The sequence below is a fragment of the Misgurnus anguillicaudatus genome, chromosome 17 (genome assembly GCF_027580225.2).
Source record: "Misgurnus anguillicaudatus chromosome 17, ASM2758022v2, whole genome shotgun sequence".
NCBI classification, from domain to species: domain Eukaryota; kingdom Metazoa; phylum Chordata; class Actinopteri; order Cypriniformes; family Cobitidae; genus Misgurnus; species Misgurnus anguillicaudatus.
The window spans coordinates 38,268,387-38,288,369 of NC_073353.2; the positions used below are offsets into that span (position 1 = coordinate 38,268,387).

Here is a 19,983-nt window from a genome sequence, read left to right on the forward strand (position 1 = left end):
TCTTGTGTGAGACAGGAGCAGAATCAAACCCTATTGGATCCCACACTCATGGGCGGAGACTGACACACCCATTAAAGTTTGTATAACAAAAGGTTGCGTGAAGTTGCACCTCGATCGAGTGCGCGCATGTGAACGGGCTGCTGCTGATTTATAACAAGCACATTTATAGGCACCGAAAGTTACTTTTCACCTCATATTTAACCCACTTTCATTCAAGCCACAATGACGTCATACTGGTGGATTTTCCTGCTGGGAAGTTTAATGGTCACTGGAGTGAAGATGCAAGAAGACTTTACTGAAACCATAATAGATGAAAACAAAAGAGATATGACAAAATTTAAAAACAAAAAGATTTGAACACAATCTACGTATTCTTTAAAATCTATTGTTGTCTGCTGTAACGGGTGCTTTAATGAAAGCGATGAAGAGGTGAATCCATGTGCAAAAGGTGTTTTATTGTAAAATCCCAATAAGGGCCAGCAAACAAATCCAAACAGGGTTATCCAATAATCGAAATCCAAATACAGGCTAGGTTCAGGGCAGGCAGAGTAACAATCAAAATCCAAGGTAACAGGCACAGGTCAAAAAACAGGCAGATCCAGGTAACAGGTTAAACAGATAAACAGATAACAAAAACAGAATTCAGGTAACAGGTCTCAGACAGGTAACAGACAGGCTTACTATATATAATATTCAGCCAGGAACAGGTGAACAGGAAGTGACTTATATACAGACAGACAGGAAATGTGAACTGTGACATGGCATGATGAATATCAAAATAAAAGTCAGAACAGAGCAGGGTATCAAAATAAAAGTCCAAAATACAAAAATACACAGAACACAAGTAAACACAGAACAAAACCATTACAGAACCCCCCCTCTAAAGGGCGACTCCCGGAGCCCAACATACAAATTACAAAGTCCAATAGAGGGTGGGCGGGCGGGCCAGGACCTCTTGGCAAAGGCAGGGCAGTTCAGGGGAGGTCCTGGGTCATATGGCCAGGATGGTCCAGGAACATGAGGCAGATGCGGGCCTGGGTCATGGGGCAGATGCGGGCCTGGGTCATGGGGCAGGCTAGGACCTGGGTCATGGGGCAGGCTAGGACCTGGGTCATGGGGCAGGCTAGGACCTGGGTCATGGGGCAGGCTAGGACCTGGGTCATGGGGCAGGCTAGGACCTGGGTCATGGGGCAGGCTAGGACCTGGGTCATGGGGCAGGCTTGGAGCTATATCATGGGGCAGGAATAGACCTGGAACACAGGGAGAGGAAGGGTCCGAGCACACTTCGGCCTCCGCCTTGGTGTCCTCTGCCTCCTCCCTGTGTCCGGGTACTACCCCCCCCCAAAAAAAACTTGGGAAAGCTCCCAAAGCCCAGGGTGGCGATGTCCCAGGTGGTGGACCAGATGAATCAGAATAGTCTGTTGAGCCAGGTGAATCAGACAAGACAGGTGAATCAGGCAGGACAGACGAATCATGTGAATCAGGTGAGACAGACGAATCAGATGGGACAGGTGAATCAGGCAGGACAGACGAATCAGAAGAATCAGAGGAGTCGGGCGGATTAGGTGAATCAGGTGAATCAGGCGAATCAGATGAGTCGGGCAGATCAGATGAGTCGGGCAGATCAGATGAGTCGGGCAGATCAGATGAGTCGGGCAGATCAGATGAGTCGGGCAGATCAGATGAGTCGGGCAGATCAGATGAGTCGGGCAGATCAGATGAGTCGGGCAGATCAGATGAGTCGGGCAGATCAGATGAGTCGGGCAGATCAGATGAGTCGGGCAGATCAGATGAGTCGGGCAGATCAGATGAGTCGGGCAGATCAGATGAGTCTGGCTTATCAGAAGAGTCGGGCAGATCAGATGAGTCGGGCAGATCAGATGAGTCGGGCAGATCAGATGAGTCGGGCAGATCAGATGAGTCGGGCAGATCAGATGAGTCGGGCAGATCAGATGAGTCGGGCAGATCAGATGAGTCGGGCAGATCAGATGAGTCGGGCAGATCAGATGAGTCGGGCAGATCAGATGAGTCGGGCAGATCAGATGAGTCGGGCAGATCAGATGAGTCGGGCAGATCAGATGAGTCGGGCAGATCAGATGGGACGGGCAGATCAGATGGGACGGGCAGATCAGATGGGACGGGCAGATCAGATGGGACGGGCAGATCAGATGGGACGGGCAGATCAGATGGGACGGGCAGATCAGATGGGACGGGCAGATCAGATGGGACGGGCAGATCAGATGGGACGGGCAGATCAGATGGGACGGGCAGATCAGATGGGACGGGCAGATCAGATGGGACGGATGAATCGGATGGTTCAGATTCAGGGCTTTGAGGAACCTCGGGAACAACAGAGCAGAAGGCAGACAAAACGCACCACAGGGCTATGGCAAATTCAGTAAGTTCAGAGTCAATGAGACATACCTCTGTGGTAGTCGGTTCAGGCAAGACGGCCATCTTGACGGCAGGTGCAGGGTGAACGACAGCCCTCATAATTGCAGGTGTGGTGGTGACGATGGCCCTCTGAAGCTCAGGTGCAGGAATGGTTGTTGCTCGCACGTAAACAGGTGCAGAGACAGGCAGGATGGCGGCCATTTTAGGGACAGGCAGGATGGCAGCCATTTTATGATCAGTCATGGTGGCGGCCATTTTAGGAACAGGCATGGTGGCGGCCATTTTAGGAACAGGCATGGTGGCGGCCATTTTAGGAACAGACAAAGATTTATTAGAATCAGACAGAACAGACATGATATGGGTTGGCGTGTTGTGAATAGCCTCTGGTTTGTTATCCACAACACCCACAGTGAAGGGAGAGCCACACAAACACAGAGCATGGTCAATGTACTGTTCTAAAGTCCAGTGTGGTGTATGGAGTGGCATAGTACGGGCAATGTCTCGATCTAATCCACAGTAAAATATGTCCTTTAGAAATGAATCCTGGAAGTTTACCTGACATGATAGTTCACAGAAATCCTCAACAAATTCCTCAATGGAGCGGTGGTTCTGGCGGAGACAAACAAGTTGATCTGCTGGAGTCATGGTGCTGGTGGGAAGTTACAAACCTTTGCTGGATTCGGGGTTCCTGGCTGATTATTCTGTAACGGGTGCTTTAATGAAAGCGATGAAGAGGTGAATCCATGTGCAAAAGGTGTTTTATTGTAAAATCCCAATAAGGGCCAGCAAACAAATCCAAACAGGGTTATCCAATAATCGAAATCCAAATACAGGCTAGGTTCAGGGCAGGCAGAGTAACAATCAAAATCCAAGGTAACAGGCACAGGTCAAAAAACAGGCAGATCCAGGTAACAGGTTAAACAGATAAACAGATAACAAAAACAGAATTCAGGTAACAGGTCTCAGACAGGTAACAGACAGGCTTACTATATATAATATTCAGCCAGGAACAGGTGAACAGGAAGTGACTTATATACAGACAGACAGGAAATGTGAACTGTGACATGGCATGATGAATATCAAAATAAAAGTCAGAACAGAGCAGGGTATCAAAATAAAAGTCCAAAATACAAAAATACACAGAACACAAGTAAACACAGAACAAAACCATTACATCTGCCTACACACATTTACCTTTCTATGTTTATAAACTGATATCTCAATAACAATTTAATTGTCGATTATAGTTTTGATGGATCTAAATATAACAGAGAGAGAGAGAGAGAGAGATAGAGAGAGAGAGAGAGAGAGAGAGAGAGAGAGAGAGAGAGAGAGAGAGAGAGAGAGAGAGAGAGAGAGAAAAGTTAAGGATAAAATGGAAAATGTGTCTTCACATGCTTCCCACAAAGGGGCCATCAAAGCATTCATTACTAACATATCAACATGACATTAAATTCATTCATCATAAAGACTTTAACCCTTAATGTCAAACTCAAAAGTCTCCGACTGAAGTTGTAAAGTTTTACACACATCTGGCACCGCAGCTGACTGCATTTACTGCTTTTGTACATTTTGTTCTTGACTGGCAGCATTCAGATGCCCACTTACTTCAACCAAATGTTTCTCATTAACATCATTTATTACATATTAATAATGAAGGAGTCTATGAGAGCAGATGTTAAAGTTGAAGCACTAATATATCGGTTGGGATCATGTTCCTATCGGTGTTGTACAAACGTGCACAAACATGAATCTTTCATTTAAAAAAGAAGATATCATCTGATGTAGAGCGGAAATACACATTGAGTTCTGCATGTGAAAGAACGACTGATGGACAGAAGCAGAAATTCAATCTCGTCCCAGCTGTAGACCGCACCCTACAGAGACAACACGTTACAGGGTTACTAAAGAGACGACTTTGATAGACCCTGAGGAGATGATGTGTCTCTTTAGTTTCTGTGTCTTACACTACAGTATGACACACACACACACACAAATCAGATCACAAGTGGACAAGAGAGACACATTCACATTTACTCCTGGTTTATTAATCGTCTCTTTTGTCTACTTTCGACAGCTTCTGCGTGTCTTTAGTGTCATCCACTTGTTGTGATTCGATGGATTAAAATGCATCTTAATTCAAGGTGTGATCAGCCTCTATGTGTTTAATGGAGAGGTGTGTGGCCATCTTGAATATTCTGTACCTCAGCTTTGGCCCAAGAGTTTAATCTCTTCTGTGTCTCTAAATCTGACAAAAAAAATCAAATAAAAGTCCTGCGGTGGTAATGTAAAGCAGTATGTGTGCTGTCACCAATACATGCAAAACTGTTACATAACAGATCCACGTCATTTTACAACATAAATGTAGAAAACTGTACAGATCGTTTGTTGGCTTTATCTGAGATGTCCAGCGAGTGTACTGACTGAAGAACTCCACTGGCAGAACATCAAACCAACACATTTGCATTTAAACCGATAATCAAATGCAAGATGATGTTGAGCTACTACATCTTGTAATGAATAGGTCAAACAAGAAATACACTACCAATACAAATAATTCTGATGTAGTCATGTTAAACAGTTCATAAAACGACACAATTTCAAAACATGAAAACATTTACCCCTTAACTGACACTGTACCCTGAGCTTTCTTCAATAGTTTGCCTTAAATCTATCACAAAACAACTATATATCATTGGAAATGTCTAAGAATGTAGTTTTCATATTTCAGTAATAATAATGCAGTGACTGTAATTCAATAATTTGTGACAAGAGTATGCAGCAAAACGTTGACACCTAGTGGCCGTTGTTGGTAAAACCACAAAAAGTGTAACACAAATCATTTTATTTTTAATACTTTATTGCATTAATTTGTTATACAATAAATGTAAACTGCTATAACAATTTTTTATTTAATATTTTCATCTCCACACACTTCTTAAAAACAAAACAAGACCAAGATTAGGCTTCTAGACAAAAAACTGTTGTTATATGAGTTATATTAATTTGAAGGTGTACATCACCCTTTAGCCCAACTCAAAAACGGCTGTACCAGTTGAGGGGTTAAAGAGAAGTGTCTACTCTGTATGAAACAATGCAATAGCTAATGTTAAATAATAAATATGTGAGATTGAAGGTTATGTAATCGTCTTTGTCTTTCTGTTGAATTTTTGCAGAAGATGGAGCTGAAGGTGATGGGAATGCAGGTTAGTTTGAATCGCACGCACGCACGCACGCACTCACACACACACACACACACACACACACACACACACACACACACACACACACACACACACACACACACACACACACACACACACACACACACACACACACACACACACACACACACACACACAGTAGTTGTGACCACACCCTTCTCTAGAGGCGCTTTACTGTTCTTATGAGCAATAACAATAAAGATTGTTGGATTTTTCAGCTCTCATGCCAGGTTTCCTCATAATAACAATGTGTTTATGTTAGTGAATGTTTGACGTGAACAGTTCATTACCTGATAATAATGTGCTAATTTTCTTTTATCACATCCAGAAAAGGCCACAGAAGATGCAGCACCAGAGGAAGAGAAGAAGTCTGAGGATGAGCCAACACAAGCAGGTCATTTATTTCTTTAGCAGAGAAAATAATACTGTTCTTATCATGAGAATAATCAACACTAACGATTTGCTTTCTCTCCTGTGGCGTCGGGGTTGGGGGTGGGGCTTCATTATTGATTTTTATGATAATCGTGCGTTTTTGTACAATTCACTTTGACGGTGATGATAAACTTTCATTTAAATAACAGAGCTTCTCAACATCACATCTGTTCTGATGGGTTCACAGAGAATAATGAGCAATACAATGAGATCGTACAAATTCATACAAATTGGCCATCTCATAAAATACTTACGAATTCCTGTGAGATTGTGTCTGTAAATCTTGTAGCAAACCAACAACATTTAAGTAATACAATGCAAATAACCCAAATAATGTAAAGGGAGAAAACTGATTAATACATTCGCTTTCCAACTGAACATGAATACATTTAGCCAATGTTTTTATTCAGACATAATCTGTCTCTTGATAGAGGTTTGCTCAAAGTTGTATAATAATAAAACATGAAACCATAAACAAAGGTTGAAGAAAATATGACCCAGACAGACTATAAATAAGGGTTAGAAACGGTGTTGTGTGTCGTCACTTGTTATCCAGTGTGAAATCTGAGTGTTAAACCAACTCAATATCACAGAATTTAGTATTTTACGAGGTGGCCAATACATATGAATTCTTACGATGTGAATTGTACAAAAACGTATGATTACTAGAAAAGAGCAATGAATAAGTCCTGCCCCTAACCCCAACATCAACGGAAAATCAGACTAAAACATACAAATGAGATTTTGTTTTTAGATTGTGTCAGTAAATCTAGTAAAAAACCAACAACATTTACCAAAAACAAATCTTTTTAAGTATTTGTGATGTTGAATAGACAGCAGTCTTATGGGGCGTACACACCAAACTCGAATTCAGCGGTTTGCATAAGTACATATAAAGTCAATGCAAAGACGCAAATAAAGGCAAACTCATGCAGGGCGATGCTAGATCAATCCAGATCAACCCACTAACTTAGTTTTGGTAAACCATTCTCTGCAAGCATGTAAAAATAGGTCACCGAAATTTGACTCCAGTTGTGATGTCAGAAGGGGATCTTATTATAATAATACCGCCCCTTAATCTGCACTATCCAACCACGGCACTGTCATTTGATGCAGAAATCAGCTCATTTGCATTTTAAAGGACACACCCAAAAACAGCACATTTCTGCTCACACCTACATAGTGTCAATTTTAACATCTTATAATAAATTATCTATATGATATTTTAAGCTAAAACTTCACATAGACTCTCTGGGGACACCAAAGATTTATTTGACTATATTGAATAGTATTGTAAAATGTCCCCTTTAAATCCTGCGAGTAATCTAGAGCAAGTAACACGATGCTTCACGTTTGTACAAAGCATTACAGATGTATTTAGGTCTACAAAAATCCTTTACACATACAGTTACAGCACTGTCAGAAAAGATGTGCAAAATTTTTACTTTTTTCTTTAGGCAGTCTGCTGTTTGCTTTGCCACCTTTATTAATAATATAAAAAAAAAATCACATTTCTGTTGGATGTTTATAGTAAAGTGATACTGCAGCAGTAATAAGAAGTTGGTTTCTTCCAACAGTTTGGTGCTTTGTAGATCTCCTCCTGTAGAAATGAAGATAATAGATAAATAAATGAAAAATCAAGATCTGTGTAGAGAGACAGCGGTCATGTAGTTACTGGTCATGTAGTTTAGTTACATTTGTGCATTATCATCTGCTTGGAATTTAGAAATGTCATTAGGAGTAACTGTTTGTAAAACGGCTTCATGAACCACATGACTATTTTTGAGATGTTTGTCTGTTATGAAGTCTAACTGTTGGTAACTTTCATAAATGAAAAGAATGGAGTAAGTGTCGAGTTTCTCTGAATAGCGAGCAGTATTGTCACACAGATTCATGACTCCAATCATCAGCAGTTTAGTATCTGACTGTTTGCCACTGATATGTTTTACCAAACCTGATCCAACTGATGACGCAGTTTGATGAAAATATTCATCATGTTGTTTCAGGTTTTCTCCTTCTCTATTTAAAAACTAAAGGTGATGTTAGGCAGAATGTGTGTGATTTAAAAGAGGAAAATGTTTCTTATTTTGTGTTTAGTATAGAGATGTTAAACTGGTGAAATGCACTGTGAATCTCTTAACAGGTTTGTTCTTGATAAACGCTGAATTTTTCTCATGTTATAGTAGAGAGTCTGAACTGTCCTGACTTGTAACAAAGTGATTTTATGCACACAGCTACAGAAGATTTACCGCAGAATTCAGATGACACATCACCCGACGCGGCCGATGGCGATGGTAAGTAAATCTCTGCCGTTATGACACTGCCGTACCTGCGGGGATTTTTCTTCACCTGCGTGAAACTTAGACTGTAGATTGCTTGAGGCGACATGAGAAGCCACGTGTCAGAACATTTGAGGTCCAACCAGCCTGAAGTTCTTGTTAGGAGCTCACACAATATGTGTCCAAAAACTAAAGGTGTCAAATCTGGAGTTTGATGTTTGATGTTACAGGCGCAGCAGATCCTCCTGCAGACGCTGAGGAGAAAACTGAAGGAACTCCTACAGGTTAGTGAACAAACAAAAGCCCTTTTCACACAGAAAAATACACGGAAAATGTGTCTGGGATCATTTGATTTTTGGTTCGTTTACACTGCCAATGATTTTCCGGAATCTGTTCATGCATTCACACACATCCTGTAAAGATCTCGTAAAGACACGTGACGTATTTAATGTACTGCACGTGTTAGGTTTCCTCCGCAGCGTCTGAAGTTTGATAATTATCTGTGATTTCTCTTTCAGAAACCATGTGCATGCATTTTAGTTTATGATAAGATGATAAGAAGTGTGTGATGCTCTGTTCTGTTATTCTGGTAAATGATCTCAGTTTCAAAGCTTCGTGATCTCTGCTTCAGTCCAGTTTACAGACATTTCTCGTCGTGAATGTTGATCTGCATTTAAATCCAAGAGCTGAACTATAACTTTATGTTGCGTGGACACGCATGTCCTCACTACAGCACAGATCTTACTGCATTGTTTCTGTCTCTTGTTCACACTGAATGCTTTCCGTGAATGAAGTGATCCCAGAACATTTACAGGACGTGTTTGTCTTCACACAAAAGCCTCTCTGACAATTTTACGGATATTTTCTGGGACCAAAGTGCTGTGTGAATGAGTTTTAACACTGTTTTAGAAACACATTGCTAATTCAACTGTTTTATAAAACACCATAAAATGTAAGTTTCAAGTTATAGGGCTCTATCTTACACCCAGCGCAATGCGCGACGCAAGTGTCTTTCGCTAATTTCCACCCTGCGCAATTATAATTTTCAAGTTTAGCACCACGTTGTTTAAATAGCAAATGCATTTGCGCCCCCTTTTGCGCCCATGGGTGTTCTGGTCTGAAAACGAGGTGTGTTCAGGCGCATTGTTGGTGCGTTGCTATTTTGAGGCAACTAAAATAGACTACGCCATTGACCAACAAAAACCTGCTCTAAAGTCTAAAGTCAATGGCGCAATATGTGTTTTCGCTATTTAAAGAGCGAATTAGTAAAATGCGCCTATAAACGGGAGTTGGTGCTGAAGTGCTGAACCTTGCGGAGAGCTGTTTGTAAATTCTTTATCTCCTGTTTGTTACAAATAAAGTATTTTTAGAGTACAAACCTTATCTTACATACTTGTAAATTATTTTTTAATGATATTGGATAGCCATACATTTAAGGCAATTACAAGCCTGCTTTTTACTTCCATGACTAAAAGAAAACGATTTTTAAAGGTTTTAATAAAAAAATAACAATTTCAATAGAAGTGAAAAACAACACAATTATTTAACATTAATCTTAAACTGGGGATCTTCTTCCTCCGCTTAGTTTTTCAGTTTACAAAGTCCATCATCTAAATAGGGATTAGACATAGCGCCAGCGCAACAGGCTTATAAAGGGGATGAGAGCTGTGACTGTCATTGGTTTATTGCACGTTACGCCCAAAATACTCCCATTACAATAGGTCCAACCCTTTTCGACCATGTGCTTGGCGCACAAACCATTTTTCCCGTCGTTAAATAAGCAAAAGTGGATTCGGACACGCCCTATTTAGACGTTGCGCTGTGCGCTTTAGACAATGCGCTTAGATCGTTAAAATAGGGCCCTGTCTGTAATATTTTTAAAAGATTCTGAAGCAATTGTGAGATTTTATTAATTTATTTATTGTCTTTACGAAACAAGCAAACATCAAACTTTATGAGAAGTTTTGAGTTTTTTGAACTGAAATAATGCAATAACTTTAGTGTAATGCAGCCAAATGTTTGAATCACACCACACGCACGCACAAACACACACACACGCACGCATGCACGCACACACACTCACACACACACACACACACACACACACACACACACACACACACACACACACACACACACACACACACACACACACACACACACACACACACACACACACACACACACACACACACACACACACAGTGTCATATAATGCCACACCTTTCTCTAGAGGCACTTTACTGTTCTTATGAAATAATATTAAAGGATTTTTTCAGCTCTTCCTCATAATAAAAGTGTGTTTACTTTAGTGAACGTTTGACGTGGACATTACGTTACCTGATGATACTGTGCTCGTTTTCTTCTATCACATCCAGAAACATCCTCAGAAGATGTCACACCAGAGGAAGAGAAGAAATCTGAGGAAGAGCCAACACAAGCAGGTAATTTATTTCTTAAGCACAGAAAATAATACTGTTTTTATCATGAGAATAATCAACAGTATCTCATTGGTAATTACTACGTGTTTTACCAGGCGGCTAATTTGTATTAATTCGCACGAGTGTGCTTTTATACGATTCGCTTTCTCCCCTGTGGCGTTGGGGTTAGGGGCGGGGCTTCATTATTGTTTTTTATGATAATCGTGCGTTTTTTGTACAATTGACCTTTTTTAGAATTCATATGAATTAGCCAACTTGCAAAATGTGTGAGATCAGAATAGACTTTATAATGAGGGTCCATGAATCATAATGAACTAAGACAAGAAATGTATTTTTACTTAAACATAAACTAGTTCACTAAATAAACTAAACTAATGAATAGTCATCATTAACTACAACATGACATGTTTTTAGTTGTTAGTTAATGTATTAATAAACAATAAATTCATGTGTTGAGTCATGTTATAGTTAATGATGACTCTATATTAGTTTATAAATAGTACATGCATTAACCCACCATTACTTTCATTCATTTAGATATTAGTTCATTATGATTCATCGACTCTTATTATAAAGTGTAACCACATTATTGAATAAGGATATATCTGAAGCTTTCTACTGCCAAGAAAACTTGGAAAATCAGGGAATTTTAGATTTAAGATTTCTAAGTTTGCTAATGCCGTGGAAGTGACTAAAGTCTTAAGTCATGGAAAAATCATATAGACACTTTGACCAAAAATATTTCATCAGCATAAAATTCATGCTCTTATTATGAGTGCATGTCGTACCAGTAATGCTGAAGGACTGGAAAACACTGGACTGGAAATTATAAAGAGGGAGACGGATAATAATGTGGTTTTCTCTGTTTTTGAATGTGAAATGTAAAAAACAGAAAGGGTGTTTAATGGTACTTTGCCCTCAGTTGTCGAGCTGGTCTGAGTGGGTAATTCTGCCAACAATACCTACTATTATTTCACAAGAGTCTCATGACTGCAGTGCGGACTGATAATATCAAATTAAATGATGGTATAAACAAGTCATAAACACACACACACACACACACACACACACACACACACACACACACACACACACACACACACACACACACACACACACACACACATCATCTGACTGGAATTTCACTGCTTGATATGTAAATGTTTTCTGCTCTGTCAGCTGAAGAGGAACCAGCTAAGGAAGAAGGAAAAGACGAGGACGTTCCTGCTACAACAGGTAGAAATCTTTCCATGAGATCTGCTGGGATATTTTGACTTTGTGGTTTGGTTCCCTGGCAGTTCAAGCCTTTGGCTTTGACAAATGACTTAGGAATTAGAACACCTTTCAGTTCCCATGTGCTGCCTGCATGTCTTTCTCTCTTCCATTTACAAATAGATTTTAGTTTCAGGTGATTTATAAATGTGTAGTTTAAAAATAGAGAGTATGGGAGAGTGGGGCACAACCTAATGCTTTTGGACTTTGTCTCTATCATTAAAAAATATTTAAGTTAGATGAATCATTTTTTTACACAATTAACACACACAACTCTGATACAAATGAACACTTAAAGTTTGTTTGTGTGATGTACCGTTATTGTTCAGTTACACCTAAAGTGACAGGAGTGCAAATGTTACCCCATAAGTGGGCTTCATTGTAACAAACAGAGGATTTGTTGTTACACCTGCTAGAAAATTTAGTTTAAACACAAATAATTCAATCAAATTCTGTCTATATACTAAAGGTGGATATTGTTTATATATCTGCCTATAATAGATAGATACCCACACATTCATTAATCCATCATCCTTCATCTAAACATACAGTACTTGTGTTATGCGGCAATGCATAGAAATAGATTTTTCATGAAAATCATAATATTGAGTTATTGTATTAACAGTTTACATGTTATGTTTTAGGTAACAAGACAGACATTAAAATAATATGAGGTTGGATTTGGTGACTTACACCAGATATAAGATGAAGAAATTTACTTTCATGCCTCCAAAACACTCTTTGTTCAGTATCTTCACCAAAACACATCAAAACTTTTCACAAATTCACAGGAGATCTTCTGACAGTAAGAGAAAAAGACCAAAAGCACAGATTGATCCTCCCTGTAGAAATATGTAAAGTAGCTGTGTCACAATTAACCCTGCGTTAGTTTGTGCCCCGCTCACCACTAAGCATTTATTCATATAGTTCATGTTTCTTGTATTTTCTGATAAGTCATTGCTGTAATAATGTTACAGTAAATGTTTTATATATAATTCATTAAAGTAAGGTCACAGACATTAAACGTTTTGTATTAATGTGACAAACAGAAACAGTTCCAGATCTGCCTACTGAAAGCTTACCCACTGAGGTCACTGAACCAGGTAAAGCAAAGGTTTACTCTTCTTTATGATCACAGTTAGACTATAACAATGTCAATAAAACACCTACACATAGCTTTACACTGAATATCAAGTGCAGACCCAACATAATACTACACCTGTAACTCATTTTTCAATGTCAACCGGGAGATTGTTTTCCCTGCAACTCTGAACAAAACCTCTTGACACAAACTTTAGTATCTGATAAGTACTTTGGTCTTTATTTTGTTGTTCTTGTTTAGTAATCATTCCAGATCAAGGAGCAGGTGACGCAAAAGAGGAACCAGATGATGAGGAACCAACAGAAAGTAAGAGAGAAGTACAAATGATTCGTTATAAATGACTTTTGAATTATTTAGAATTTTCCTGTGTCCAGTGAATTGAGTTTTTTTCTGTTTATAGTGCCAACGGCTGAAGATGATGGAGGTCTGAATCTCATTTATTCTGTAACTTAAACATTTCAAACATGATTTACTTGACGAGTCTCATTATAAAAATGTCATATTTCAGCCCAGAGCTTTAAAGATCAGTAAGATACACTAAAGTAGTATGTCACTTAATAAGACATATTGTTTAAATGAATAAAAATTAGTGTTTACTCATTTGTTGTGATGCAGATTTAAAAATATTAACATATTTTAAATTGGCTTTATTATTTTCTCATATATCAATAATTTCTATAATCTAGTGTTTAATTTGACTGTGTTTCAAAATCATGTTTGTGTTTATTCTGTAGATGCAAAGAAAGAAGAGGATTCTGAGAAATCACAGGAAAACCCTGAGATCACAATGACAGGTGTGGAACTAAATAATAATAACAGGAACTTCATTTTACTACGAAAACATTCAACGGTCATCCTCAAAAAGAGCTCAAAACTACATAAATGTCTGATTCTGCTTGTCTGATGCTGCCTGTCTGATGCTGTCTGTCTGATGCTTTCTTTCTGATGTTGTCTGTCTGATGCTTTCTGTCTGATGTTGTCTGTCTGATGATTTCTGTCTGATGCTGCCTGTCTGATGATTTCTGTCTGATGCTGCCTGTCTGATGATTTCTGTCTGATGCTGCCTGTCTGATGATTTCTGTCTGATGCTGCCTGTCTGATGCTGTCTGTCTGATGCTGTCTGTCTGATGATTTCTGTCTGATGCTGTCTGTCGGATGCTTTCTGTCTGATGCCTTCCTTCTGATGCTACCTGTCTGATGCTGTCTGTCTGTCTGATGCTGCCTGTCTGATGCTGTCTGTCTGTTGATTTCTGTCTGATTCTGCCTGTCTGATGATTTCTGTCTGATGCTGCCTGTCTGATGCTGCCTGTCTGATGCTTTCTGTCTGATGCCTTCTGTCGGATGCTGCCTGTCTGATGCTGTCTGTCTGATGCTGCCTGTCTGTCTGATGCTGCCTGTCCAATGCTGCCTGTCTGATGCTGTCTGTCTGATACTGCCTGTATGATGCTGTCTGTTTGATGCTTTCTGTCTGATGTTCTCTGTCTGATGCTTTCTGTCCGATGCTTTCTGTCTGATGCTGCCTTTCTGTCTGATGCTGCCTGTCTGATGCTGCCTTTCTGTCTGATGCTTTCTGTCTGATGCTGCCTTTCTGTCTAATGCTGCCTTTCGGTCTGATGTTTTCTGTCTGATGCTGTCTGTCTGATGCTGCCTTTCTGTCTGATGCTGCCTTTCTGTCTAATGCTGCCTTTCTGTCTGATGCTGTCTGTCCGATGTTGTCTGTCTGTCTGATGCTGCCTGTTTGATGCTGTCTGTCTGTTCGATGCTTTCTGTCTGATGCTGCCTTTCTGTCTAATGCTGCCTTTCTGTCTGATGCTGTCTGTCCGATGTTGTCTGTCTGTCTGATGTCTGTCTGTCTGATGCTGTCTGCCTGTCTGATGCTGTCTTTCTATCTGATGCTGCCTGTCTGATGCTGTCTGTCTGATGCTGCCTTTCTGGCTGATGCTTTCTGTCTGATGCTGCCTTTCTGTCTAATGCTGCCTTTCTGTCTGATGTTTTCTGTTTGATGCTGCCTGTCTGATGCTGTCTGTCCGATGTTGTCTGTCTGTCTGATGCTGCCTGTTTGATGCTGTCTGTCTGTCTGGTGCTTTCTGTCTGATGCTGCCTTTCTGTCTAATGCTGCCTTTGTGTCTGATGCTGTCTGCCTGATGCTGTCTGTCTGATGCTGCCTGCCTGATGCTGTCTGTCTGATGCTGCCTGTCTGTCTGATGCTTTCTGTTATTCAGTTTTATTGTGTATTTAACAACAATAAGTGAGATATATTTGTCTGTAGCAGATGAAGAAATGGCAGATTCAGTCCAGCCAGTTGCAGGTCAAGGCAAAGGTAGAGTTTGGTTTTATTCATAAAGTCATATCTTCATTGTTAATGGCAATATCTGTGTTAAATCTTGTGTATGCTCTCTTATTGTAGTACGCAGCGCTGGATCAGTTTCTGGGCCGAACGGTAGGAATTTTTTAATTTTCTAAAGAAGTGATTTTTGTCTGTGCTGAGATAAAAGTGTGCAGTATCGATCAGTTCACTCTACAGGCTTCACAAGCTGAACTGATCAGTACTAGGGATTGTTGCAAAGGCGTTGCTATGCAGGTCCTAGGTGAAGTGGGTAGTTGACAGGGCAACATTCTGATGTTAGGAGGTTGTGTTTAAACACGGCTGAAACGTGAGGCAGACGTCGACTATGGCTGCTTGCCAGCGTTTCTTCTGCTAAGCACTTTGATTGCTGTGATACTTTTGTTTTGTTTATCAGTGGTTAAACGATGCGCCGGTTGGTTGTTGTGATATTAGTCCCGCCCCTCCTCCTATGTGATTGGACGACTGAGTGAGAAATGAAGTTGATGAGCTGAACCGTTTCACCCAAAGTTGAACCGTTTTCAACTCTCGGTGCTCAGTGCAGCTTTTTTTAAAAGCACTTTGCTTCTATTGGGAACAATTGAAAACATACACCAGCTGCAGGCGTAAACATCTTGGTGAACACGCCTCCTTAGAAAAGTAACAGAACTTCACTCCTGAACTAATCACAGGATCTAAAATATCATTATCATGACCACTTGTGCTTAAACAAAGTGTGTTCAGATCACTAGCTATGAACAAAAGTAAGATTGATGAATGACCGAACAAAACACTATTATTGATTCATCTGAATAAATCAACTTGACAATATAAAACAGCTGCCGCCCCACCCATCCACAACCAATGACTGCCGTCATCTGCACACAAGACTTCCTGTTAAAGGATCAGTGAGATTGATGAATATTGAAAGGAAAGTTTAGTCGTGGTTTATTCACCATTATGTCCTTCTGTATTATTTACTTCCTTCAGTTGGATCACATGAGGATATTATAATTATTAACTAAAAAACTTAGATTTGAAGGTGAACTGTGTCTTTAATAGTTTGATAAGTATTTGTGTAATGTTTCCTCTCATGGGTCTTATGTGTCAGCGGGTGAATAAACTCCTGTTAAGCGTGTTTGGTTTGCGGCTTCTTTTATCTCGGGGTGAATCAGCTTCACAGGCTCGGTCTTGTCTCTCACATCTTTTTCTCACAAACAGTTTGATAGCTAAATGTGTTGATTCTTGTACAGCAGAGGCATCATCTCTGACAGATGTACTGATGTATTGTGTGTAGATTTCTGATAAGTAATTATAATACTAAACCAAAAAACACTTTTTTTAAAGGTGACCTTCACATAAGCTATTGACATGTAATCATTGTTTACACATCCTCATGTTGTTCCACATTATTTTCTTAAATCTGTGGAAGATAAAGACATTAAACAGAATGTATTATAATCAGATATGAGACTTTGTACTTTTCATATTTAGTTGAGTTTACTATAAGACTCTTTTAAATCTATAATGTGTAGCAGAAGCACAATGTTCAAGTTTTTTGCAGAAACATCACATCACATATCGATCTAATAAATCAAATATGATCATTTTAATCACCCGTGTCATTTCTTTGTCCATGCTGTAGATCATAGTGGCCTGTTTGCCCAAGCTTTTTTGATGCCAATAGTAGACGGTGCCTGTCGTCGCCATTTTGGCATCACTTGGGGATAACCAAAAATGGGTAAAGAGGCGGGACTTAGGTGGAGCTGAGGTGGCTGTTTGCTGAAACCATGCCCACCTAGCTTGACTGTAGTGACAGCAGTGGCTGTTCACCCGTCACTCAAGTGGCCACGCCCTTAAAGGGACACTCCACTTTTTTTAAATGTGCTAGTTTTCCGGCTCCCATAGACTTAAACATTTGATTCTTGCATTTTGAAATCCATTCAGCTGATCTCCGGGTCTGGCGCTGTCACTTTTGGCATGGTTTAGCATGGTTCATTCAATCTGATTAGACCATTAGCATTGCGCTAAAAATAACCAAAGAGTTTCGATATTTTTCCTATTTAAAACTTAGTGATATTACGCACTTTTACGAAAATAGTCCCCTTGGTTACTTTCAATGGCAGGGTACTGTTTTCAGACTGTGTGTAATATCACTGCAGCCATGTTACGACAGCAAGTCCTTGATTATTATGCCAGAATGAAATGAGAGTATAGTTCATAGCCATATCTGCCTAGAAAATCACAACTTTTAATTTCCGTCAGTCTTATTACACGATGTAACTACAGAAGAGTCAAGTTTTATATCGAAAAAAATATCCAAACTCTGGTCACTTTTAGCGCGATGCCAATGGTCCAATCAGATTCAATGGACCGCGCCAAGCCATGCCAAAAGTGGTAGCGCCAGACCCAGAGATCAACTAAATGGATTCCAAAACCCAAAAATCAAATGTCCAACTCCAGGGGAGCTGGAAAATGAGCACATATTTTTGAAGAAAGTGGAGTGTCCCTTTAATTATGCAGGACTTTAATGTTTAATATAATTTAAATCAGTCCTTCCAGCAAAAATCCTTGATCTTGCGGCACTTTTTTGTTAAAAAATGCAATGGAATATGCGGGATATTTATGCTATTTTATGCAATAAAATTGTGGGAACTTGCAAAAACTGTTTGCCGCTTTTTATTGATGTTCACGTTGCGTAATTATGTTACTTCCTAGCATTTCCATGACAACAGGGGGCATGGCTGCGCATGTGTGAAGTAAATGCAACATTTTTCAACTTTTTGAAAAAATAGGGATTATAAAATCATGCAAGCCCCGCATATTTTGCGAGCAATTAGCTATATTGACCAAAAACACTTTTGTTACCAGGCTCTAAACATAATATTTTCTGCTTTAAAGTTCAGCATTTTAACATGGAGGTCTATGGGATTGACAACTTTTTGAGCCAGTCGATGAATTGCAGGTTAAGCTTTCATGCTGGCTTCATCAAAGAGATTAGAAAGTTGGCCCTCAGTTAAAATCCAATCACAGAACGCCCTACCAACTGCATAGCAATGTGTCAAGTGTCTGGTTGTTTTTGTTGATGTGTTTTGTTATTATATGTGTAGTTTCAGGCGGGGGATCAGGTACAGTTATTGGTGTCGTATGTGGAGTTGCAGTCGCAGCCGTCGTTGCAATAGTCGGTTACTTCACCTACCAGAATAAGAAACTGTGCTTCAAAGCCCAAAGAGGTGAGTGAAGTCTTCATCATACTCTCAGAGTTATTGTATGAGGTGAAATGAATCTGGAGATTAAATATTATAATCAGGCTTATTTTACACAACTCACCTGACACATACAGATCTTCATGGATAGTCCTGTGAACGTATATCAGATCTTGCTTTTTATCTTCAGGTGACCCTGAGAGCGGCAGGGAAGAGAACGGCACACAGAGTGATCCTCAGGGTACGTCAAAAACAACCAATACATTTATTCCTCTGTATATTATCAGTGTTTCTACATTAAGGTTTGCTTTTATACATTTATTTATTCCTTTTTTGCAGTTTCAAGCAATCTCTTGACTTCATCTTAATTCTGTGAGGACGTGAGAAGAGCAGTCTACAGGCTCCAGTGGTGTGGTTTACATTAGAAATGACAGGTCCTAATGACACATCTGAAGAGCTTCAAGAATCTTTACAAACCAACAAACAAACACACAAACAAACACACAATGGGTTTTCATCACGAATGTGCAGTAAATAATTTAAACAAGAAGTCTTCTGATCATTCTTCAGTTTCTCTCCTCCACATTAAAGCAGCATTAATAAGATGCTTTGACTAAAGTCCTAACTCACAGGACTGATATTGATTTGTTATGAATGTAATTTTACAGCGTTTGAATGGGATGTGTCAGCCTTTTGGAGAGTCGTGTTCATTTCATTGCATTATAAAGTGTCATTTAGTTTGATGTGTTTTTTAATCGTACAGTTTTGTCTGATATCTGAATTTAATCTGATGATTCATTTTGACCTTGTGTCATCTGATCAAACAAAAGTCACTGCTATGTTTCTTTCTTTATTGGATTTTGTAAATACTCGAGTTTGAATAAAGGGTTGGTTATGTTTAAATCATTGTGTACACATGGGTAATTGAGCACCTACTTGATTAAATAATTATGCTAATTAAACAGTGAACTCTGAAGAAATAAACTAAATGAAAACAACACAAATTTTATCCACAGGAAGACACATTATTCCACTTCATGGAATTGGCCTTAAATGAAAGAAATATTAAAAATAAATTCAAGTAGTCTAGTATTATTATTTTAATGCTATTTATTTAGTAATCATACTTCACAATAATTCTTAAGTATTTGTGCATCTCATTATTATTTATACATTAAAGAACTGCTGGAGTAAACTGAGTTCAATGTCTCTCTGTCCATATTACCGTATTTACTCTACTTTACACACAAATGCGCTGTAATACACACATCATGAGCTTAAAATAAAGAAACTGAATAAAAACCACACAA

General features: G+C 39.4%; 1 protein-coding gene across 3 annotated transcripts; it reads left to right on the top strand.

Moving 5' to 3' along the window:
- Window positions 1-22: 22 nt before the first annotated feature.
- On the top strand, window positions 23-19,872 carry LOC129451557 (uncharacterized). 3 transcript variants are annotated; one of them, XM_073854725.1, is made up of 16 exons: window positions 38-284; window positions 5,569-5,600; window positions 5,947-6,012; window positions 8,285-8,344; window positions 8,560-8,613; window positions 10,708-10,773; window positions 11,950-12,006; window positions 13,092-13,145; window positions 13,385-13,450; window positions 13,545-13,568; window positions 13,879-13,938; window positions 15,414-15,464; window positions 15,552-15,584; window positions 18,578-18,700; window positions 18,864-18,914; window positions 19,013-19,872. In XM_073854725.1, the coding sequence occupies exons 1-16, from the start codon at window positions 223-225 to the stop codon at window positions 19,039-19,041; spliced, it is 888 nt and encodes a 295-aa protein (XP_073710826.1). In that variant the 5' UTR covers window positions 38-222; the 3' UTR covers window positions 19,042-19,872. The 3 variants fall into 3 exon arrangements, with proteins under 3 accessions (XP_073710828.1, XP_073710826.1, XP_073710827.1); XM_073854726.1 differs by having other exon boundaries at window positions 42-284; window positions 15,417-15,464; XM_073854727.1 differs by lacking the exon at window positions 5,569-5,600 and having other exon boundaries at window positions 23-284; window positions 5,945-6,012.
- The last annotated feature ends 111 nt before the right edge of the window (window positions 19,873-19,983 follow it).

What these genes read in the sequence shown, in the direction of transcription:
- LOC129451557 (XM_073854725.1), top strand. Translation starts at nt 223, where the DNA reads ATGACGTCATACTGGTGGATTTTCCTGCTGGGAAGTTTAATGGTCACT. An exon ending in GGATGAGCCAACACAAGCAG is followed by an intron (nt 6,013 to 8,284) that starts GTCATTTATTTC and finishes TTATGCACACAG; the next exon opens with CTACAGAAGATTTACCGCAG. An exon ending in GGACGTTCCTGCTACAACAG is followed by an intron (nt 12,007 to 13,091) that starts GTAGAAATCTTT and finishes TGTGACAAACAG; the next exon opens with AAACAGTTCCAGATCTGCCT.